The sequence below is a fragment of the Zosterops lateralis genome, assembly GCF_965231275.1.
Source record: "Zosterops lateralis genome assembly, chromosome: 7".
NCBI classification, from domain to species: Eukaryota; Metazoa; Chordata; class Aves; order Passeriformes; family Zosteropidae; genus Zosterops; species Zosterops lateralis.
The window spans coordinates 37,344,957-37,368,150 of record NC_139767.1 but is presented as its reverse complement, the minus strand read 5'-3'; the positions used below and the strand labels follow the sequence as shown (position 1 = coordinate 37,368,150).

General features: G+C 46.4%; 1 protein-coding gene across 4 annotated transcripts in view; it reads left to right on the top strand.

Annotated features, from left to right (window-relative positions):
* Positions 1-18,822: 18,822 nt before the first annotated feature.
* Positions 18,823-23,194, top strand: part of CACNB4 (calcium voltage-gated channel auxiliary subunit beta 4) — a 45,071-nt gene continuing 40,699 nt past the window's right edge. For 3 of the 4 annotated variants that reach the window (XM_083864801.1, XM_083864798.1, XM_083864800.1), the window contains exon 1: positions 18,823-18,914. In XM_083864801.1, the coding sequence (XP_083720927.1) occupies positions 18,870-18,914 (45 nt within the window). In that variant the 5' untranslated portion in view covers positions 18,823-18,869. Of the gene's footprint in view, positions 18,915-19,907; positions 20,039-23,194 lie in introns of all 4 variants that reach the window. The other variant, XM_083864799.1, reaches the window with a different exon arrangement.

The following is a 23,194-nucleotide window of genomic DNA, read 5'->3' as shown; positions in this document are numbered from 1 at the left end:
TCCCCAAGTGCCACCTGCACACGTTTCCTGAGCCCCTCCAGGGATGGGGAGCCCACCCTGCCCTGGGCAGCCCCTTCCAGTGCTTTCCAACCCTTCCCAGGAAAGCACTGATCCTAATATTGAACCTAAACCTCCCCCAGCACAACTGGAGGCTCTTTCCTCTCCTGCAGCTCATGGCCCTGCTCCTCTTCCCTTTCCTCTTCCCTTTTCCTTCTCCTCCAAAAGCTCCCTCTGGCCTTGCCTTGGCTGTTCTCCTTTTCTCTCTCTTTCCTCTGCACTGAATTTCAGCAGCTGCCTCATTACCCACTTTTGTACCAGACAAAAAGAGTGGGAAGAGGGGAAATCCCAAATTTTTACTATAGTAACTGGTTAAATTCGGAGAAGGACGGCGTGTGGGATTTTCTTCTTTTTGTTTGTTTCTGTTTTTCCTGGGAATGTTGTTATTCCCTTTTATTCCCCATTCCATGTGTCACAGCTTGTGTTTGTCCCTTAGAAGTGACAGTGTGGGGACAGTCCCTCCCCAGGTAATGAGAGCTGCCCATGGACAGGGTGTCACATCAGCCAAGGGATGGGAACAGACTGAGGGATAAAAAAAACGAGCTCCCCAAATCCTGACAAAAACAGGGAGAAAAGGGAGAGAAAAGAGAAAAGGAGGGGGGAAAAAAAGACCAAGAAAGGAGAGGTGGAATCTGTCTCTGCTTTGTGAGCACAAAATGTGGGCAGTGGCCCCAAAGAGTGGGTGACTCTTTCATAACTCATCTCCTGCCACTTCATTCCCCCATTCTTAGGTGTTCTGGAAGGAAAATTTTCCCTTTCCTTTAGAGAGCAGCTGGATGTGTCCTGGCCACACTCACTGGTCCTCTGCTTTCATCCTTTTTCTTTTTTTTTTTTTTGCCTTTCTCTTTTCTTTCTGGTTTGTTCCTTTTTCCTTTTTCCTTTTCGTTTTTCCTTTTCCTTTGTCCCTGCAGAGTTTGGGTGAGGATTGGTACAAAAAGCAGCAGAAAGGCCATCAGGAGTCACCTCCTGCCTTCTGCCACATAATTCCCTCTCCATGGACACTCTGTGTGTCTCCTCTCCTTTTCCCAAGGGATTTTTCCAGGGATGTAGTTTATAGGGTTTCTGCAAGGCAATGAGATTGTCTTGATTTCAGCACATAGTCCCTGTTCTCTCAGGGGCCAAACCTTCACAAAGGAAATTTCCTTTCTTTCACCAAATCCAGCCTGGCCTTGGACTCTCCCAGGGCTGGGAAATGTTTTATGGATTTATTTCAGGGATTCTTCTGCTCCAAACCATCCACAAGTGGGGGAGCAGCTCACATCCCTCCATGACAAATCTCTTGGTATTTTAAACTTCTCTATCATGGTGTGCTCTGGGTGGTGACTGTGGGGAGAGGCTTTTGTGGGTCTCTCTGTAACCTGATAAATAACTGAGAATCCCCCACAATCCTCTCACCTTCCCCATTTCCTGGCACCCCAAAATCGAGCTCTCAGCTCTTTCACCTGCAAACCCTTCCCCTTCCCTTTGTCACAGCTGCCTCTGTGGTTTGTGTGAGGGGTAAAGGAGAGGTTACCACTCCCAGGCAGGACTTGGGGAATCACAAGCCGGTGTAATTCATGCAGGAGCAGTGTGGGGGAAATCGCAGCCCACTCCTGTTCCACATAAATTATGGATGTACCTCCTTGGAAATAGCTACAGAGGGGGTTCAGGGTGGTTTGGTTTTTTTTTTTGGCTAATGAATCATCCCTGAATTTCTACAGTACCTACATTGACTCAAATGTCTCCTTTTGGCCCCACCTTGCTTTTTACATCATCTCTAAACTTTGGCTGAACTCTCAGCTCCGGATGTTTCTTCCTTTTCCTCACAACAATCTCATTCCTTGAAGACCCTCTTTGGAAAAAGGGGCTCCAAAATTTATTCCCAAAATCTATTTATTTCTCTCCAGTGGGAGAGTTTCCATCTGAAGAGATCCCTCAGCTGCTCTTGAAGGAACAAATGAGTGGTGATAAACGATAAATGAGTTTTTAGGAAGGTTCTCTCTGCTCCTGTGTGCACACATCCATGGGTTTAGAACCTTTGGAGCTGTGGCCTTCAAGCCAAGGCTCTGGGCAACACAAAACCTTTGGAATTGAGTAGAGAAATAAAGGAATTGGAGGATATTCCTGAAGGAAGTGAAGGATATTCCTGATAGGAGGATATTCCTGAAGGAAGTGAAGGATGCTGCTGCCCACTGTGTATTTAATATATCTATATCTAACATACAGATATCTTAGATGTAGATATTTAAGATATAGATATAATATTGATATTTCTACAAGCTGAGAGGGGGGAGATTTAGAGGAAAGCCACAGGAATTATCCATGAGGAATATCTGGGCTGGGATCTGAGCTGCTCCACTGCAGCACAAGGAACATCCAGCAGCCAGGAGCTGCTTGGGAAGGGCTTTGGGGAGGACGTGGAATGATGAAAAGCCCTGGTTTGGAGCAGGAGAAGACAGAACAGCTTTTGCACCTAAAATCAGCCTGCTCCAAGGATACAGAACGTTATGGGAAGAGGGGTGGAAGTGTGACTTTCATGATAATAAAGGAGCGGGAGGAGCGGCGTAGGCACCACAGGAGAGGGGTGGAATGAGGAGATGGAGCAGGGAGAGGAGGAGGCTCAGTGCTGGAACCGTGGAAATCAAACCCCACTCCTGGAAAACCAGTTGGATTTTGCCATGGATGCGAGCAGGCAGCATTTCAGAGATGCTAAAGAGAGGCACCAGAGGAATATTTGATTGTCTTGTGCGAGGAGCCTGCCTGGGCTATATTTAACTGCTCTCATGAGGGATCTGTGCAGTTTTCCCCCGTTTTATGTCATTTTTATAAGCACAATTATTTATGTTCTAGTGGAAGGTGACGCTGCCCGTGGCAGGGGGGTGGAACAGGATGAGCTTCAAGGTCCTTTGCAGTCCCAACCAGGCTGGGACTGTGACTCAGTGCCACATGCAGCTCCCTCTGTTTGGCAAATATCAGAGGACTTCAGCTCAGGCCCTGGCCATATGTTAATGTAAAATATGCTAATGAGCGGGGAGGGAGGATGCTCTGCCTGAATTTACAGCATCCCTGGGGTTTGGGGGATTTCAGCTCAGTCTGGCTTGGAGAGGGGTAACTTTGCTCTCTCCACAGCAGTTCCAAGCCCTGCCTTTCTCCCATTCAGGTCTATTATTAGAACCTTTCCTTGGTACAATGTCTTTTAATAAAATCCCTGGGTGGTTTTTTTTTTTTTTTCCCTATTCAGTTCTATTCTTAGAACACTATTTCTTGGTCGAGTGTATTTTAATACAACCCCAAATCAAAAGTGCTGATGGTTTGTGGCTCCCCAGTATCCCCAGTCAGGACTGTGCCTCTGAACTGGTCCTGCTGTGTCCACCCACCTCTTACTGGTTTGGAGGAGGTCGAATCCTTTGTTCCCAGAAAAATCCTTTTTGGGTTGTACCTAAAAGGCAACATTTTGGGGTGGGATGAGCTTGCCTTATTCCTATAGAAACAAAATACTGTGCAGAGAGAAAACCCCCCAAATTTCAGAGCCTTATTGGAAATCTGGGACCATCTGGAGGGAGAAGGCTGCAGGGAGGTGTGTGTGTGCTCACCACAGATGTCACCACTCCTGTCACAGCAGATCCCAAGGGATCCTGAGGGATCTGCATCCCTGAATTCCACTGTGGCCGTGGCAGCTGTGCCTTGGTTTGAGCTCGAGGGGGTTAAGCTGGGCTTGGAGGGTGCCCTGAGCATCTGGCACATCTCCAGATTGCCCTGCTCATCCCAGAACCCTGGAATGGGTTGGGTTGGAAAGGGTTAAATCCCATCCCAATCCACCCCCTGCCATGGCAGGGACACCTCCTGAAATCAATGAGCATTTTGGGTCAATCACAATAAAACAATGGTGGTTTGTGGGGTAAACAAGAATAAAAAAGTAATAATGGAATCAGAAAATCATGGAATATTTTGGGTTGGGAGAGAGATTAAAACACATCCCAATCCACCCCCTGCCATGGGCACCTTCCACTATCCCAGGGTGCTCCAGCCTGGCCTTGGGCACTTCCAGGGATCCAGGGGCAGCCACAGCAAATCTGAGAATTTCATCCCAGACAGGAATTCCTTTCCAATATCCCATCCATCCCTGCTGTGTTCCAGTATGAAACTGTTAAAAGAGTTTTTGGCTGATAGTCAAATGGAATAAAAAGGAATCCCAGACTGATTTGGATTGGGAGGGACTTTAAAGCTCATCCAGTTCCATCAGGGACACCTCCCACTGTCCCAGGGTGCTCCAACCTGGCCTGGGACATTCCAGGGATCCAGGGGCAGCCCCAGCAAATGTGGGAATTGCAGCCCAGGCAGGAATTCCCAATTCCCAATGTCCCAGCCAGCCCTGCCCTCTGGCAGTGGGAAGCCATTCCCTGTGTCCTGTCCCTTATTTTTGTGAGTCCTTCCACCCTGGTGCCATCAATTGAGGCATTTTGAGACAACACTGAATTGCATGGGAATGAAATATCTGATCCTAGAAAAAACAGGAACAGAGTTTATAAGGATTTCACACCACTGGGACGTGTATTCACACAGAAATTCACTAATTACCCTCTAAAAGCCCCTTTTCACAAGATTCTTCATTATTCTTTATGTTTATTTCAGGCAGGACAAACCTAACAAATCCTGGCTCGTGCTGAGCCCAGTTTTTGAGAGATATTTGTGGGGGTTTTAGGATGAAGATCCTCTTGATTTACTAAAAGCCATTTCCTGGCTATCAAATGCACAATTCCCATTTCTTTACAAGCTCGGATCCACAGGAAAATCCTTTTCCAAGAGAATTACAGGCAGGGAAGTAATTGCAAAGAGGAATTCCATGCCCGGTGTGCATTCAGACTTGCGTGGAGCCGGAGCTGAGTTTCTTTTCTGGGAGGAAATTCTGCAGTTCTGCTCCAAGCCACAGGATGGGGATGTTGGATCGAGGCTCCCTGGAACATCCCAATGCTCAGCATCGAGTCTTCACAACTTTAAGTCCTTCTCATAATTTAAATGTGGGGTTTTAAAAAAATAAAAAATATAATTTATATTTTTAAATTTATTTTATTTGTATTTTTAAATAAAAATATTTTTTATAATTACATTTTTATATTTTTCAAAGTGCTGAGCACAGAGCTGGGCTCAGGTACAAATGCCACAAACACAATGTGACTGATTTCCAGTGTTGTTCCTGCTGATTTTGGGGGGATAATTTGCAGTGCTGGATGTCTGTAAGAAGCCTGGGTTATCCCAGGAGAGATGAGCTGGAGGTACAAGGAATGCTGCTTCCAGGAATTCCTGATTTTTAAGAAAAACACAATGCTCTCTCTTGCCTTAAATGTCAATTTGTAGAATCCCAGAATCCCAGGATGGTTTGGGTTGGGAGGGACCTTAAAGCTCATCCCAATCCACCCATTCCATAGGCAGGGACACCTCGCACTATCCCAGATTATTCCATCCTGGCCATCTCCAAAACATCTCCAAAACAGAACCAGGATCCAAATCACAACCAGGATCCAAACCAGGAAAAGTTCTCTCAGAGCTCCCCAGAACTTATCAATAACTTGTGACTTATCAATACCAGGGACAGGTTGGATTTTTGTGTTGGGTTTTGGGCTTTTTTTTTGTTGGGTGTGATTTTTTTCATTTCTCTCATCAACACTTTCCACTTTCTGTTTGGTTGGGTGAGGTTTTCTTCATTTCTCTCATCAACACTTTCTGTTAGGCAGGGATGGGTGGGAGATTGGGAATTGGGAATTCCTGCCTGGGCTGCAATTCCCACATTTGCTGTGGCTGCCCCTGGATCCCTGGGAGTGTCCCAGGCCAGGTTGGATCACCCTGGGACAGTGGAAGGTGCCCATGGCAGGGGGTGGATTGGGATGGGTTTTAATCTCTCTTCCAACCCAAAATATTCCATGATTTTCTGATTCCATTATTCCTTTTTTTGTTTTTCTGTTTACCCCCCACAAACCACCATTGTTTTATTGTGATTGACCCAAAATGCTCATTGATTTTCTCTCATCTCCTCACAGAGCTGTTGGTTTATGATAAAGTTTCATTAAAATATTTTCTCCTGAGAGTGGAGGATAGAAATTCCAGCACTTTTTTTTTCAAGGAAGAAAAGCTCATGTTGTCAGCCCACAAATCAATATAAATCCCCAGTGGGCATTTTGGTGGGGTGCATGCTGGCACCGCTGAGATTTGGGGTGATGTAAATTAAAAATTGGGGGTTTTTAACTCTAAAATCTTGGATTTTCTTCCCGATTAAAATTTAAAAAGAAAGACCTGGCAAAGGCAGCCAGATTTGCCAATGCAAATGACCCCATTTGTGCTGCTTTGACACCATAAAACTGTGAGAAATGTGAATAAAAAGAGCACTCAGGAGGTGCAGTGCTCCCAGTGACTGGCCCATCCCTTGATGTTCCATAGGGAAAGGTCTTTAACAGGGAAAATGAAATTATTCCCCCATCCTGCCCTTAGGATTTCTCTGGGGAGAGGCCAATTCCCTCTTTTCCCCCTGGAAGCTCCAATAAAACTCTTTCAATCACAGCTTTTCCCCTCAAAAAAAAATTTTCCATGTCCAGCTGTCTGCTCCATAATATTATATTTTATACTTAGATTTTTATGTTCTATTCTATTTTATATTATTTATAAATAATATAAATTCTATACTCCATTTAAAAAAAAATCCAAGTTTGCTTGGAAACTTGCAGAGGAAAAGGTCTTATCTATGATGACTTTATAGATGAAGAATTAAATACAAAAAAAAAAATTAAATTATGAATTCTGAGCAGCCTAAATTTCCTAGGCTGTCTGTTCTCTTTATTCTGGACTGGTGGGACTGGGAATACTGGGAGGAAATCTTTGGTTTTTTTTCTCAGAGCCCTAAAAACATTTTGTGCTGATGTCAAATCTCTGCTCTCTACCCCCACGTCGTGGAGCACGGGGAAAATCTGGGGAAAAGCTCTAAAGATGGAATAATTCTGACTCATGGAGACACTAATAAACACTCCCACACTCTGGCAGGGCTCAGGTTTGGTTATCCTAAATCATCGTCATTGCTCAAATTCATCATATTTGGTGATTTTTTGGGGGGTTTGTTCGCTAAATCAGGAGCTTCAGGAAAGCTCCAGCTCCTGGGTCCAGCTGGGAGAAAATAGTGAGAGGATATTTATTTATTCCCTTTGCCCAGAATTGTGCAGCAATTATGACAAAACAAATTTATTCCGGGTTCTGCCGATTGCCATGGAAACCCACACGGAAAATAGCAGTCCAAGGCCACTTAGCATGAGGAATCCAGGGGTTCAGCCCTCATTAACTGATTTCCTGCTACAGATTTTGGGAGAGAAATCCTAAAAATGGAGACATTTCCCTGGTTAATCCAGCTCTGGTGGAGCAGTGGGAATCCTCCCAGGAGAGGGAGAAGATGCTCTGGCTCTCCTGGGATATCCAACCTTTAGCTTTGCAGAGCTGAGCTACAGAATTTTGACTTTTCTGGCAGCAATTAGTGAGGGAGGACAAGTGGCTGTGGCAGGCAGAATTCCCAGGTGGGAAAGGCAGGATATTTTTAGGTGTTTGATGAAGGCAGAGCCATCAGTGCTGTGCTGGAGCTCCAGTTTGGGGCTCTGGACTCACTGGGGCTGTGGGAGCCCCTGGGATGGAAGGATCTCGTGCAGGTGGGATCTGGGAGGGTGTGATGACTCCAGGAATTCAGGACTTGAATGTTATTGTGGATTCATTAGGGTTGGAAAAGTTCTCTGAGATCACGGAGTCCAACCATCCCCAGCACTGCCCCGTGTCCCCAGTGTCACATCCACAGGCTGGGAAATCCCTGCAGGGATGGGGATTCCACCTGAGCCCCTTTTCCTGATGGAATTGTCCCAAATCTCCCCCCTGAGCTCCCCTGGCCCAGCCTGAGGCCGTTCCCTCTCCTCCTGTCCCTGTTCCCTGGAGCAGATCCCAAATCCCCCCCGGCTGTGCCCTCCTGGCAGGGAATTCCAGAGAGGGAAAAGATCCCTCTGGATCCTCCTTTTCTCCAGCCTCAGCCCCTTTCCATCTCCCTCAGGAATTCTCCAGCCCCTTCCCAGCTCCTTCAGGAATTCTCCAGCCCATTCCCAGCTCCCTTGCCTGGACATGTTCCATTTCTCAGGAGTAAAAGCTGATCTCAATTGTTCCCAAACCAGCTGGTTTGGAGCCACTTTCTCTCTGTGTATATTAATTTTAAAGTTTTTTTCTAGCTGTGATTTTGTTGAGATCAAAGAGAATTTTTGTTTTCCCCAGTTGTGCTGGAGAAGCTTCCGAATTAAAGGTGGGACTGATGGATTTCTGCTGTCCATCTGTCTCCAGAAATGGAAGTGTTGAGGGAAGCATTCAGTGTTACCCTCGTGCTAAAGCTGAAAGACTTTCTCATCCTGTGCAGATTTTGCACATCACTGGTGGATAAATATGAGCTTTGTGCTCTGAGTCATTCCGGGGGGAGCTGCAGAGGAAGGGAGTCCTGATAAAGCCTCACTGACTGTTCCATGGAATCACAGAAGTTTGGAAAAGAGCTCTGGGATTGTCCAGTCCAACTGTCCAACCATTTCTGATGGAGATCCTGAGCCCTGGCCTGTGCAGAGCCAGCAGGGAATGGGACAGGAGAGCTGCTGGAGGAGGGGCAGGCAGGGAATCATGGAATATCCACAGTGGGAAGGGACCCACAGGATCACTGAGCTGCCTCCTGGCCCTGCACAGACACCCCAACAATCCCAGTACCTGAGAACCCCAGAATCCCAGAATAGTTTGGGTTGGAAAGGACCTTGAAGCCCATCCCATCCCATGGGTCCCATCCCATTGATCCCATCCCATTGATCCCATCCCATCCCATTGATCCCATCCCACCCTGCCATGGACAGGGACACCTCCCATTATCCCAGGCTGTTCCTGGGATAGTCCAACCCAGCCTTGGACAATTCCAAGGATGAGAAGTCCTCAAGTTTTCTGGGAATGCTCAGTGAGGTTGAAAAGCAGCTGTAAAAATACCACTTTTATTTGATAATTCCCTTTTTTATCACATCTCCAAGACTCAAAGCAGAGCTGGAACTGGAGTTCAGGGGAAGATTTCCCTCTGCCCTGGGATCATCCCACTGATAAGTGGAAGCTGCTTTGCCTCTACTTAACCCATGTGGTGCCTCCTGTTTGAAGAGATTCTTGGAATGCTTTTCTCCCTTGGATTGGCTCAGTGCAGGACACAGGATTGGTTTTCCCTCTTTGTGTGGTGCCATTTCCTCCTCCTGGGAGTTGATTTGGTGTGGTTTGTGGTGCTTGGTCAGAGCAGAAGGAAGTTGGCAGTTTGGTGTTCTCACCCAGACCACAGCTCGTCATTTTTTTTGGGTTCATTTTTTGGGTTACTGGCCCAAATCCAGCCTGGGCTCACCAGCCTCTTTGTCCTGCCCACGTGTCTTCATTTCAGGAGTGCTGGAAATCAGAGTCCAGGTCTCCAGAGTTGCTAATTAATGCACCTCCATTAATTGGCACTTCTTTCAGGTGTTGGACTTCAACCAGCTCATTTGAAATAAGGAAATGACACTGTGTGTGAAACATTCCTGTGCTACAAATGGCCATAATGTGCTTATTCCATTCATTAAATGTATTTTGGGGATTTATGAATTGATTGGAAATTACTGTGAATTACCTGTGAGGAGGATTCTGGAATCAGAAATTGCTTTTGGGTTATTTGCTGTTTGATTTTTATTTTTTTTTTTTTTGTGGTGGGCAAACTATGCCTGGGAGTCTTGCAACACAACAGCTTTGTCTGGAAATGGCTCCTCTAATTCCTAAAGCTGAAGTTTAATCTGCATTATGGATGTTGTGAAGGAATTTTGGAGCAATTGTCTGTCAGAGTGCCCAGCAGGGAGAGGAGGAATTGTCTGCAGCAGAAGGAATATTCTCATTACCTCTTCATACCTGCTCATTTAAGATAAAGGCATTTAAGAGTCTGGTTTCGATTAGAGACATTGGGTATTTTAAGAAAATGTTTTCCTGGATGTATCAGCCCTGTCAAGCTCCACCTTTGGAGCTGGATATTCCCAGTTCTGAGCATAATTCAGCTCCGTGCCTTTGTCACCTCTGCCCTCCCCACCCCCTCACCACCCCCAGGGTTTAGGTGGGCTCTGCAGAAGATGAATAAACCCAAATTATCTGTGTGAGGAGGAATTCATGGCTCTCCAATTCTGTGGGGAGAGCAAGTGTGTGGGCAGGAATGAGCCCAGGGACAAAAGAACCTGTTAAATCCTTAAAGCCTGCTTCCTGCTACTATGAAAACTATTGAAGACGTTTAATAAAAACTCCTTTATTTTTATTTTATTTTTTCCCCTGTGACTAAGTCTGTAAAGCTGCTGTGCTGAACTGAGGTTGAATCCCCTGGCTCTGGGAGTGTGTGAGTCCAGCTTGAAGGAGCATCCAGCCTTTGTGGGGGTCACTTCACCTCTGAGTAAAAGCCTTTGGCCCTTCCACACCTTCCCATCAGGCAGGGTCAGGGATATTCATGGATTTTTCACACTGGACTTTCCCCACTTCCTTTTGTTGTAGCACATTCCAGGTGTGGCTGTGGGATTTCAGTTCTTCTGGGATTTTTTAGTGACTGGTTGGGGTTGGGGTAAGAGCTGCAGCCTTCCCTGTGAGTTCCCTCTGCTGCTCCTCCTGCAGATCCCACCCGGATCCAGGCTGGATCCCCTGGCTGGGATGGGATCCAGGGAAGCAAAAGGAGCTCAGCTGGTGTTGGGGAGAGGTTCTGGATCCTCAAAAGGGGATTGGGGTGGGATGGGGGTCCATTATCCCCCCAGTGAGGGTCCATATATCCCTCACCTGTAATTCACAAAATCTGACAGCAGCTGGTGGGGATGATCAGAACCAAAGGCTCCAAATCTTCCACTGGAACAGTTTTCCAAGAAACTCACTCTGCATTGAGTGGGAAAGGCCAGGGGGCTTTGCTGGGTGCAGGACAGGGAAGGTTTGGGGTGGGATATTCCTGACTCTGCCAGGCCACGAGGAGCCTTCAGCCTGTTCAGGGCCAGGTCAAAACAGTCCCAGTGGGACAGGGGTGGGGAGAAAGGGACACTGCTGGTGCCTGGGTGAGTTCCCATTTCTTGGGATTTTGACCTTTGTTGTGTCCATTGATGCAGCTCCAAGGAGAATTTGAACAGTAAAGTCAAAATGTGGCTTTTTTCCCCCCTCCAAATTCCCTCCATGTTCTGCTGATTTTCCTTCACTCAAGATCCACAGAAGTGATTTCAGAGTATCCCATTCCCAGCTGGGTTTGGAAAACCATCCTAAACCCACAGGTTCCCAAGAGCCAAATTTGTGACTGGAAAATACATCCAGGAAAGCTCCACCTGCAGCTCTCTGCTTCATCTTACCCTGCTATTTTCATCCTGCTGAACCAAGAGGTGGCAGCAATATTCCCTACTAAGACATTTTATGTCTTTTATATTAATATAATGTTTAATTGCTATAATGAGCCATTTTATTTCTAGCCTGAACTGGAACAAACCAAATTTTTCATCACTGCATCAATGTATCTGAAAATTCTGCTTCTAAGTTTCTGGCTTAGCCCAAAAAATTTGGGTTTCCTTTGGCTGCACAGGGTAACTACCAGAATTCAGTGAGGTATTGTGTGTTTAAACTGTTATTCTGCCCATCACAACAGAATAAAATGCAGTGGAAAACACATCTAGGAAAAAAAAAAGTCAACTTTAAGTCCATTCCTAAACCTGTTCCTGCCAAGAGATCAAGGCTGAAAGTCAAAACTTCACTTTTATCCCTAAATTTTGCTCAGCACAACAGGGAGAGCTACAACAGGTGTAATATTCCAATTCTTGTCCAAGCTTTTTTTAAGGATAAGCTTCCAAGTTCATCATTCTACCAGAGCCTGGGCTTTTCCTCCATTTGGGATAAATACGTCCTTTTATGAATTTTGAGTTCTATCACCTTTTAATTCGTGCTCCCTCATCTGGACACTGAATTAAATGCTGAGAACATGAGGTTCTGATCTGCTCCTCTATTGCTCATCATGATTATAGGCAGGGATGGCAGAGCTGCCATTAGTTATTATTCTCCACACTCCCAATTAGAATATTCTGTTTTCTGCTTGTAACTCTGTCAGCCTGAGCTGCCCAGGCTGAATTTTTCCATTTTTTTTTGCTCTCAAGTGAACTCCAGTTCTCACTTGAAATATGATGGAAATAAAAGTCCCCCAACTTTTTGGGGACCACAGAAAATATTAGACACTTAATATTAATATTAATGCTTTCCTATTTATTCCTCATTTTTGCTTCCTGTCTCATGGGCAGTTTTACATCCAGGACAGAACTTCCAGCAGTTTATTTAGAATTTGGGGGTTTTTAAAGTAATCTCTATAGAGATATTGTAAAAGACTGGGATAAACTAATGATTCTGATCTTTTTTTTAATGCAGGGTTTGAGAGATCAGGGAAAATGCAGGTCTGAACCTGCACGGAAGAGTCAGAGGGGAAAATATTTACATTTTATAAGTGTTCAGAGCATCAGAAATTACCCTGAGCAGAACAGGGATGGTGAAGTATTGGGATAGAGTGAGAATTGCAGGTGTTCCTCACCCTGAACAGAACAGGAATGGTGGAGAATTAGGATAGAGTGAGAATTGCAGGTGTTTTTCCCCCTGAGCAGAACAGGGATGGAGTATTGGGGTAGAGTGAGAATTGCAGATTGTTCCTTACCCTGATCAGAACAGGGATGGAGTATTGGGGTAGAGTGAGAATTGCAGGTGTTTTTCCCCCTGAGCAGAACAGGGATGGAGTATTGGGATAAAGTGAGATTTGCAGGTGTTTCTCACCCTGAGCAGAACAGGGATGGAGTATTGGACAGAGTGAGAATTGCAGGTGTTTCTCACCCTGAGCAGAACAGGGAGGCTCCTCCATCCCAGATTCCCTCCTGGCTCTGTGGGAGGATGGCAGTACCTGGGAACCCCTGAATTCTTTGTCCTGTCCCTGGAGCAGACCTGGCTCCAGGTGTCCCTGCAGGGAGAGCAGAGGGAGGAACAGGGGGGATTTTTTGGCATCTGGGTGTCTGTTTTGAGCCATCCCACCTCGCTGGCAGCACACCCTGAGTCCTGAATCCTGGAAATGCTTCCTTCAGGAATTGCCACTGGAAGGGAATGAACATTAGAAATTACAGAAATGGGTTTTTTCCACGTTCCAGGGCAGTCCCGTCAGGAAGATGAGGAGTCATCATTTCCAGGATTTTTCCACAGATTGTGTGTTCTGCTCCTGGATGGTGAGAACATCACAGAGTCATCTTTTCATCAGGTACAGAAGGAGAGGTCTCCCAGAGACTTTACAGGAAGGAACACAACTCACTTAAATATGCAGAGCTAAAGCCATGAATAATTGTTCTTCTCAGCTCAGCTCCCCAAGTACTCTGGCTAAATATTCCAAGAAATCAGGTTGGACAAGTGGTTCCTCCTTCATTGATCTGTTGTTTCTGGATCAGTTTCTCCACTTGGACAGGAGTCATGGAAATGTACTGCAGGGAACTGAGGAGTTTCCTGTCCTCCCCTGCCATGAAATTCCAAGTGCTGTGTTGCAGCCTATGGTAATTGGATTTATAAAGCAGAGGGAGAGGCAATAAAATCAGCAGCCTCATCAAAGCATCCCTGTAAAATCCTGAGGGGGAGCAGCAAACTGGAGATGAAGTTGAGCTGTGTCTGCTTAGTTTTTATTTATTTATTTATCCATTTATCTATTTCTCTATTTATCTATCTATTCATTTATTTATTTATTCTTTTAACCTCTCAACAAGAGCAGCAAATTCTTCTTAGCACTGGGATTTAAAAGCTCTGCGTCTGGCTCTTCTAAAGACACCCTTTGCACTACTCCTTGAACCTAAAAATAAAATAAAATGTGTAGTTTACTAGTTTAGCTAAAGAAAAATGAAAAATCCACGAGATTCTGTATTTTACAGGAGCTGGAATTTCATTTTTAGCTTGCAGGGTTGTCTTTTTGCTCACTCAAGGCTTTGTTTCCTCCAAAGAACTATTATATGATAATCATAATTTATAAAAAAATACACTTAAATCAACCTTTTAATGAGTGCTCTCTGATAAAACAGCAAATATTTAAATGCACCGGGGAAATTAACACCGACCAGGAGCTTTCTGGGCTCTTTGTCTATTCTGAGACTGGAAAATCTTTCCGTTCTTTGCTCTGTAGAGTAATAATGGGATGTCCTGGCATTCCCAGCACACTTCCAGCACTCCTTCTCCCTGCAGCTTTGCTGTTTTCAGTCCCAGGAGGATTCCTGCAGCCCTGGTGGGGGCTGTTCCAGTATTGATGGGGTTTCCAGGATGCCTTTCCCTGCTTGGGTACAACAGCAGCAGCTTCCCATAAAGTTTGTAATTGGCTTTTAGAGAGCAATTCCCATCATTCCAACAGTTGCAGGCTAAAGTGTTGCACAGAAACTCGGCATCAGCACTTATGGCAGCTAAGGAGATTGATTAACATTCATAAGGAAAGCAGAGGAGCTTAAAATAAGTAATAAAACAAGTGCTTAATCCTTTGGCCCAGATGGTTTTTGGCAGGGCAGATAAAAATGTGGATCTTCCCTTAAAACAGAACCTTCCCCATCTCCCTTCCAGCAAGGAAATCTGACACAATTCCAGCCACAAATCCACTCTGGCCTTTTGGGATGGTGCCTGGGGTGTCACTGGATATTTTGGAGCTTCTCAGCAGCCTGGTGGATACTGGGAGCTGCTGGAGGGAGATCTCTGTGCTCAGTGTCCAGGGATATCCCTGTGGATCCGTGTAGATCCTTCATTCCAAGCTCCAGCTCTTCCAGAGGGATCCCTGTGTTCCGAGTTCTTGAGGTGATTTGGGATTTGCACAGTTCTTGCACAGTTCCTGAGGTCATTTGGGATTTGCTCCACTCAATTCCCATGGGAAGCCACAGTCGGAGTTGTTAAACCCCTTTGGAGCACATCTTTGCCTGCCTCAGGAGCTGGGGATCATCCACTTTTCCCGATGAAAAACCCTTTGGAAGGCCCTTGGCTTCCCTGCAGCTCCTCTCCCTGCAGATCTCCACCTTGGCCCTGGGGAAGAGGCATTTCACAGCTCGTTAAATATAGAGGGTACCTACAAATGTAGCCCAGTTACCTCTCACTGGAGGTGCTTCCAACCAAGAGGAAGTGACAACCGAGCCTTCACACTCTTTAATTATAGCAGCCTTTACATAACAGTGTCAGATAAATGTGTTTTAGGATAGGTGGCACCTCGCTTCCTGCAGAAGAACTGTCAAATTAGACCAGACTAATTTATTACTTGAAATTCCAAGGATTAAAAAGCACACCCATCCACCCAGTCTGTCTGAATCAAACCTGAAAATTCACCGAATCTTCTGTGCCAGGATAAATCCCAAACACCACAATCCTCCTTTCTTAAATACATCCCTGTTCCTCTGGTGGCTTCAAGGACTTCCAAGTCCCACAAATGCCACCCCATTCTGATGGAAAACAGGGTTAGAGGGGATCTCAGGAGGTTTTCCTGGCTGTGCCTCCACCCAAGGCAGAAGCTGCTGTCACTGCACCAGATTCTTACCTAATCTCTATTATAAAACAGAGGAGGAGGGAGGGAGGCAGAGAAATTGCTTTAGAGGGAGAAGGGGCAGGGAGTAGAGCTGTGCCAAGTAATTTAGGGAGTGAGGAGCTGGCCTCCTTCCCGTGGATGGAAGCAAGGTGGATTGCTGGAGATGGTCCTTTCCCTTTCTATTAATGAAATCCATCCCTGGGCTCTCCTGCTGAGGGTCAACAGGAGCAGCTTTCCATAGGGGAGGGCAATTTTCTTCAGCAGGTCCCGGAATCCAGGCGGGGGGAAAGATGAAACCCAAAGTTTGTGTTTCATGGGGAGGATGCTGATGGAGACTGTGGGTTTTGGAGGCCTCTGTGTGCTGGGAGGAGTGAATCCATATCCAAGCCTGCTCTTAATGCAATCACTAATGCTCCTTGTTAATGTGCCCTTGCCTTCTGGGGGGGATTTTGCTTCATTATCCCTAAGTAATGTCAGGAATCCAAGGCCAGGACCTGATGTGAGAGCAGGGAGAGCCCATAAAGGACTTGGCTGCGTTGGTGTTGGGGGTTTTGCTGCTTCAGGGTTAACGAGCAGCAGGAAAAGAGGCAGTGCTGCTGCTCCACTCCTGGAAATCCCAGGTGGAAGTGGAATTTGTTGAAGTGGGGAGAAGGGAGAAGTTGCTGACTCCCATCCCGGCTTGGCGCAGTGCGGTTCCCCTGCCTCGGCAATCTGGATCCTGCGCCTTTATTTATTCCAGCAGCACTTCAGTGTGTTTATGCAAATAGTTCATTGCTCCAGCTCCTGAAAGAACCACACAAGTGCTGTCATTTGATTGAGGAATCATTAGATCGGGCTGGAAATAAAATTTTCTCTGGTTCTGTATTCACGCCCTCGGAAAAATAAAAAAGAAAAAACAAACCCCAGTGTTCCCACATTTGGGTAGCTCAGGACTGACTAAATAATGGATATTTTGGGATAGATGGATACACGTCTCAGAGAGATTTCCTTTGTGCTCTAATTAAAAATCAAGAGGATGTGAATAATCTCTAATGGCAGCAGAGTATTTGGAGGAAGCCAAGTATTTTGGAGGACTGTGGATACTCAAAGTGTTCTGGCTTCTGAGCCTTTCTCTTCCCACCACCTCCAACCTGAAGATATTTTAGTCTGGATTCTGTTCCCAGTGACTTTTTGGGCATTAAAAGTTTTGGATGACTCGTGGTCTTTGTTTACATCTCCTTCAAAATCTCCCCTTGGAAACGTGGAGCTGTGGGCTTTGATTAACATCATCAATGAATGCTGTTAAAAAAAATGAATAATGCAGCAACTGAAGCCATTCAAAAAATGTGAATTTTTTAAAGGTTAGACTTTAACAAGGCTCATCTCAGCTTTTTGGCCATTCCATGTAGAGTTGGCCATTAGAGTTGGAATTTATTATATTTCTATTTTTATATATTACTTAATAGATTTATATATTTCTTCCCAGTCAACTTAAAAGAGCTGGGTGTCTTCCTCCCTCACCTCGGCGTGTGTTTCTTGGATAAATTACCTCATAATATCCCAAACAGCCTTTGATTTAGAATTCCTCTCTATTACAGGGATTTGTATTTTTATAGCATCTTTTAGGAGCCTTTTGAGTCGAGTCATTAAATATGTATTTTTAATAACCAAATATATATTTTTAATAACCTCTGTCTCTTAAAAGGACAGTAATTGAAATGTAAGGACTGGAAATCAAATGGTGATTCCCCCGACTTCTGAATTAAGTCGTTTTATTACAAATCTATGTGAAGTTCACTTATTTCCCCTTCATCTTGTGATTTCACAGCCTTTTTTTTTTTAATTTTGAGCAGACCGATGATTCTCATAGTTGATTCTTTCAATCTGGAGCATCCCAGGTCTTCAAGAACTCTGTGGAACAGGCTGCAAAAATTAACTCCTGCAAAAATTAACTCCTGGACTGGGAGTTTTATGAACATTTTAAATTTCATCTTGAAAACTGAGATCCTCCTTCATGAGAATTAGTAAATTGGGAATAAGGCTTGGCATAACTTTGGGGAATCTTCTGTTCCATTTGTAAGAATATTCACAAAAATATTCACAAGAGTAACACCTTTGGCTTTGCTTCTGTTGGACAATTCCCATGGGATTAGTGGGAATTTTGCAGAACTGAAGGAAGCTTTTAGAAGGAAAAGTGGATAAAGCGAATGGAAAACACAAATAGGAAAAAAAAAGAAACACAAATAGGAAGCGTTTGTGAAACTGCTGCGTTGTCGAAGACGAGATTTTTAAATAATTGTTTTAATAAGGATAGGAAGTAAATTGTAAATTAGTCCTGTCTTTAGTGTTTAATTATTTATTGACTTTTTAATCGCGTAGTGTTACACCAGAAGTTTAATTTGTAGAGCTCCAGGAGGCACCTGTTTAGAGGTTTTGTTTCTTAATTTAGTTGTAAATCAGGTTCAAACTTCTGATTCTTGTTTAGGATTTGGTTTTCTTGTTTCCAGATATTGTGTGTGTTTTGTTAATTCTTAGTGTTTAGTCTTAGTGTCTTCAGGGTTTAATTGTTTGTCGGGGGGTGAACGGATGGTTTTCCTTGGAAACCACTCACCGTTCTCTGGAATCTTGAAGAAAAGCTGCATTTTATTGTAAATAAATCCCAGAATTGGGCTGGAAGGGAATTCTGGAGACCTGGAGCAGGTACACAGGAATGCCCAGGTGTCGGAAGGACTCTGGGCACAGTTCCAGTGCTCTTTCACCCTCATGGAAAAATATTTTCCCTCACGCTGAGCTGGAACTTGTGTTTTATTTTATGGGCATTGCTCCTCAACCTGTCACTGACAACTGAACGGAGCCTGGCACAGGCATATTTTGGAGATACTTATATTCATTAACGAGATCTTCTGTAGATTATAGGCTATTATTTTATTGTAAAGCAGTTTTATTATAAATCAGCCGCCGTGTCGGCCGCCGCCATCAGCCCGTGAGGCGGCGCCAGCGCGCAGCGCTGCCCGCGGCCGGCGCGTCTCAACCAATGGCGCGGCGGCGGCGGCGCGTCCCAGCCAATAGCGCGGCGGCGGCGGCGCGGCTCGGCCAATGGGAGGCGGCGGCGCGGCGGGCGGGAAGCAGCGGGGCGGGCGGGGGGGAGGCGGCGCCGCCGCCGCAGCGCTCAGGGAGCTCGGCCCCGCCGCCTCACCGCGCTCCGCCGCCGCGCTGCCCCGGCCCTCCGGCCCCGCACCGGCCCCCGCTCCGGCTCTCCATGTACGACAACTTGTACCTGCATGGGTTTGAAGACTCGGAGGCGGTGAGTGCCGCGGCAGCGGGGCTGGGATGGGTGTCCGCGCTGCGGGTGAGGCGCTAAGGGGTGACCCTGCGCTGCCCCAGAGATGCCGGGACGGGCTGTTGTGATTCCCTGGGGAATTATCCCTCCCCGGCATCCCTCCAAAATGGTTCTCCGGCAGCACAGAGCCCCCGGTGCCGCGGTCAGACGCCTCGGTTTAGGAGCCCGTGGGTGTTTTTCGCCGCCCCAGAGAATGGCCGGGCGATGGACACACGCCGGTCCATATTAAACAGGGATCCGTTACATAAGGCGGCGTGGATGGACAGCTCGTAAAACACACAGAAAACAACATCATATAGAGCGTACGTCAATGCAGACGTATGTATGGTATGATGTGGTTGTCCTCGGGAGAATGGATGGCTCCTGGAGGGATTCGGATGAGAGATTTGTCGTGTCAGTGTTGGTCTGGAAGTGTAATCTCTCTTAAGTGTTGCCTCGCTTGTTTTAGCATCCTTTTATTTCAGGGAGATAGGAGCAACAACTGTGCGGAATTGACATTAATGCAGTGCACCATGTTGAGAGGAAATCCTGTGTATTGGAATCCTTCCGAACTGGCTGTTTGGATTATTTCAAAGCTCTTCTGTTTAGAAGCCTGGAATGGTTTGGCTTGGGAGGGTTTAAAGCTCATCTCATGGGCAGGGAGACCTTCCACTATCCCAGGTTGCTCCGAACCCTGTCCAGCCTGGCCTTGGACACTTCCAGGGATGAGGAAATTGAAATGAGGATTTTTTTTTGGGTCAATTTAGAAATCCCTAAATTGCTATGAGTGTGTTAACTTTTCCTTTGGGTTCTCTCTCTTGCTGCTGCTCACAAGCTGCCAGGCCAAGTGCAGATGAGTGTGGTGGTTCCTTCAGGGATGTGTTTTGAGACCCAACTGGATGTTTCTGTAAACCAGGCAAAGCATGATGAGTCCTTGGGAGCTGTTCTCCATCCTCAGTGTGTCTTAATGTCTTTCAGCAAAGTCTAATGATGCTCTTAAAGAAGACAACTCCACAGTGCAGTATTAGGGCTGAGAAAACTTGAGTTGCTGGACAGTGGTTGGCGTAGAAGAAAAGTGTTGCTTTAGAAAGTTCCATCAGAGAATGCAGGTAAATGTGGGGTGGATTTAAAGGTGCTCAACTCTGTGCATTCCCAAAATCCCAAGGGATTGGAAGGGACCTCTGGAGATCCCCCAGGGCAGGGTCTCCTGGAGCTGGAGACAGAGGAATTCCTCCAGGTGGGTCTGGAATGTCTCTGGAGACCCCACACCCTCCCTGGACAGAGCTCCAGCCTTGGCCACCCTTCATGGAAAGAACCTCTTTCTCATCTTGACGTAAAATTTCTTGTGGTTTAGTTGATATTTTAGTAAACCCCAGTGATCTCTTCCAAAAACGTTATTTGGGAAAAGCAGCTTTAATGGCAGCAGACAAACCTGTTGCACAAACATCTGGGTTGGGATTTGTGCTGGAAGAATTGTGTTTATAGATGAGGGGGACTTGGTTTAGATGTCCACTTTGAAGGCTTGGGATGAAAAAGTCATTTCCAGGTTCCTCAAGACTCTCTTAAGCAGTTTATGATGATGCAGTTTTACAGCTTTTTAAATTTTACAGCCTCTCCGTAATTGAGAATATTTTTGATGCACCTCATATCCAGAATCACAGGAATATGTGAGAACTAATAAAAACCTTAATAAAAGCACCCCAAAAGCAATGTGGATCTCCCAGTTTCATGGAAAAACTGGAGACCATAAAAACCCCAAAGGCTCAGACACAAAGCAGTTAAAATTCCCCGAGTGTCTGTTCGCTTTATGCTCCTTAAAACATTAAACCTCATTATTTTAGCTCCTGACTCAGGGGCTGGGAATGCCTGGAGAGACAATATCCTGGCAGGCAGGTACTGGGGATGGGGGTCACAGCAGTGCCACTTTCTGACTGGAGAGAAACGAGAGGGAGAGGATTGAGACAGAAAACAAATCGCGGTGGAATTGTGCCTTCCCTGCGGCGAAGAGAATCACTGTGAGCGTGCAGAGCTGCAAGCAGAGCCTCTGCATTGTTCTGGGTTAGGACCTGGAAGGATCATCCAAGAGCTGGAGCAGCCCCGGTTTGGATCCTCATTCCTCCCTCCTCCCCTGGAGCCGCTTTATTCCAGCACGGAATAAACCTCAGCCACATGAGTCACTGGCACGGGAATATCTGCCTGAAGTGGGCATTTGCCCTGGTAAAACCCCGACAGCCCAGCCTGCAGAATGCAGCCTGAATTTCTGCATTAAAGGCAGTGAGTGGCACTTATCCCCCACTTACAGTCACTTCTTGGAAAGGTACTATAAAATTTATATCTCATTTCTCCTGATTCGCTGCTCGGAGAGCACCAGGGGGAAGTGTGCAGGTGAAATTTTCCTGTTAAAACCAGTGATAAATGTATTTTTTAACAGTGAACAGATATTTCCGTGATTTTTGTAACAGCAACTCTTTATTATAATGTATTTGTGTGTGTACATATATATAAAAGATGCAAAAATACCATTTTTATTGATGGATATATAAAGAAATGAGTGTGTGCACGGCATTACAGTCCATTACCAGCTGTGATGATTAACGTGAAGTAGATGATGCAGTAGCTGGTGTGAGGCTTTTTGGAGGAGGAAAATTACACTGCTGAGGCTGAGGAAAACTCCCAGTGATTGTAGATAAAAAGTCCTTTTCACATTTAGAAAAAGAGGTGCAGGGATAGATGGAAGTGAACAAGTTCTGTAGGGACAAGTGTCCTGTCAGGAGCACAGAAAGATGGAGAGTGCATCACTCTCTTCCCAATGAAGATTTTTCCCTTGCTTGTTGTCCTGCCTTGTGTGATTTTTTTTTTATTTTTATTTTTAGGCTTTTTAAAAAATTCTTTGGGTAGCTCTAAACAGGGTCACCCTTTTGGGAATTAAAGCTTGTTTGCCTTGTAGGGAAGCATTTCCCATTCTCAATCACAAGAGGATATAAAAGCCCATTAGCACAGGGGCTTAAGGCAGTGAGATCCCCTGGGTGAGGGAATAATAAATGAACCTTGTTTTACCTTTCATAGTTGGGAACTTTTTTGTGGTGGGGAGAGATTGGAATGCTGCTCCATTGGAATGCAGTCCAGTTTACAGTTCATAGTTTCTTTTTGATTTCAGGAAAGACTCCTCCACCTTTTCCAGAAACAAACTCCAGTGAAACCTTCCCGTAAGAAATCACTTTTTCCTTGTGTAAAATTACATTTCCATTAAGGCAGCACGTCCTTAAAAAATTATCTCCAGGAGTTAGCAACAACTACAGAATCCATGCCAGCCCCAGGGATAAAAACCTGCCTCAGGTCAGTGTTTTGCACCTGCAGAAGTGTCAGAACAGCCCCTTTTAGGTTGTTAATTTATATTTATCCCTTGAGAACAACACCTGAGCACGTGGGACACCTTTCCTCACCTCTGGGGGTGTCAGATTGAGCCTTGTCAGCATGTGAGAGGCTTTATCTGGGGTAACTCAGAGTCTTATCGGGAGGAGCTGCCCGGGATAGGGAACCTGAGCAGGGGCTGGAGTGGGGTCAGGAGGGGCTGGAGTGGGGTCAGGAGGGGCTGGAGTGGGGTCAGGGAGGGGCTGGAGTGGGGTCAGGGAGGGGCTGGAGTGGGGTCAGGAGGGGCTGGAGTGGGGTCAGGGAGGGGCTGGAGTGGGGTCAGGGAGGGGCTGGAGTGGGGTCAGGAGGGGCTGGAGTGGGGTCAGGGAAGGGCTGGAGTGGGGTCAGGGAGGGGCTGGAGTGGGGTCAGGGAGGGGCTGGAGTGGGGTCAGGGAAGGGCTGGAGTGGGGTCAGGGAGGGGCTGGAGTGGGGTCAGGAGGGGCTGGAGTGGGGTCAGGGTGTGGGGTGAGCGAGGGGCTGGAGTGAGGTCAGGAGGGGTCATTGTGGGGTCAGGGAGGGGCTATTGTGGGGTTAGTGAGGGGCCGGGTGTGGGGTCAGCGAGGGGCTGGAGTGGGGTCAGGGAGGGGCTGGAGTGGGGTCAGGGAGGGGCTGGAGTGGGGTCAGGGAGGGGCTGGAGTGGGGTCAAGAGGGGCTGGGTATGGGATCACTGAGGAGCTGGAGTGGGGTCAGGGTGTGGGATCACTGAGGGGCCGGGTGTGGGGTCAGCGAGGGGCTGGGTATGGAGTGAGTGAGGGGCTTTAGTGGGGTCACAGAGGGGCTGGATGTGGGGTCAGGGAGGGACTGAGTGTGGGCTCAGGAGGGGCTGGATGTGGGGTCAGGAGGGGCTGGGTGTG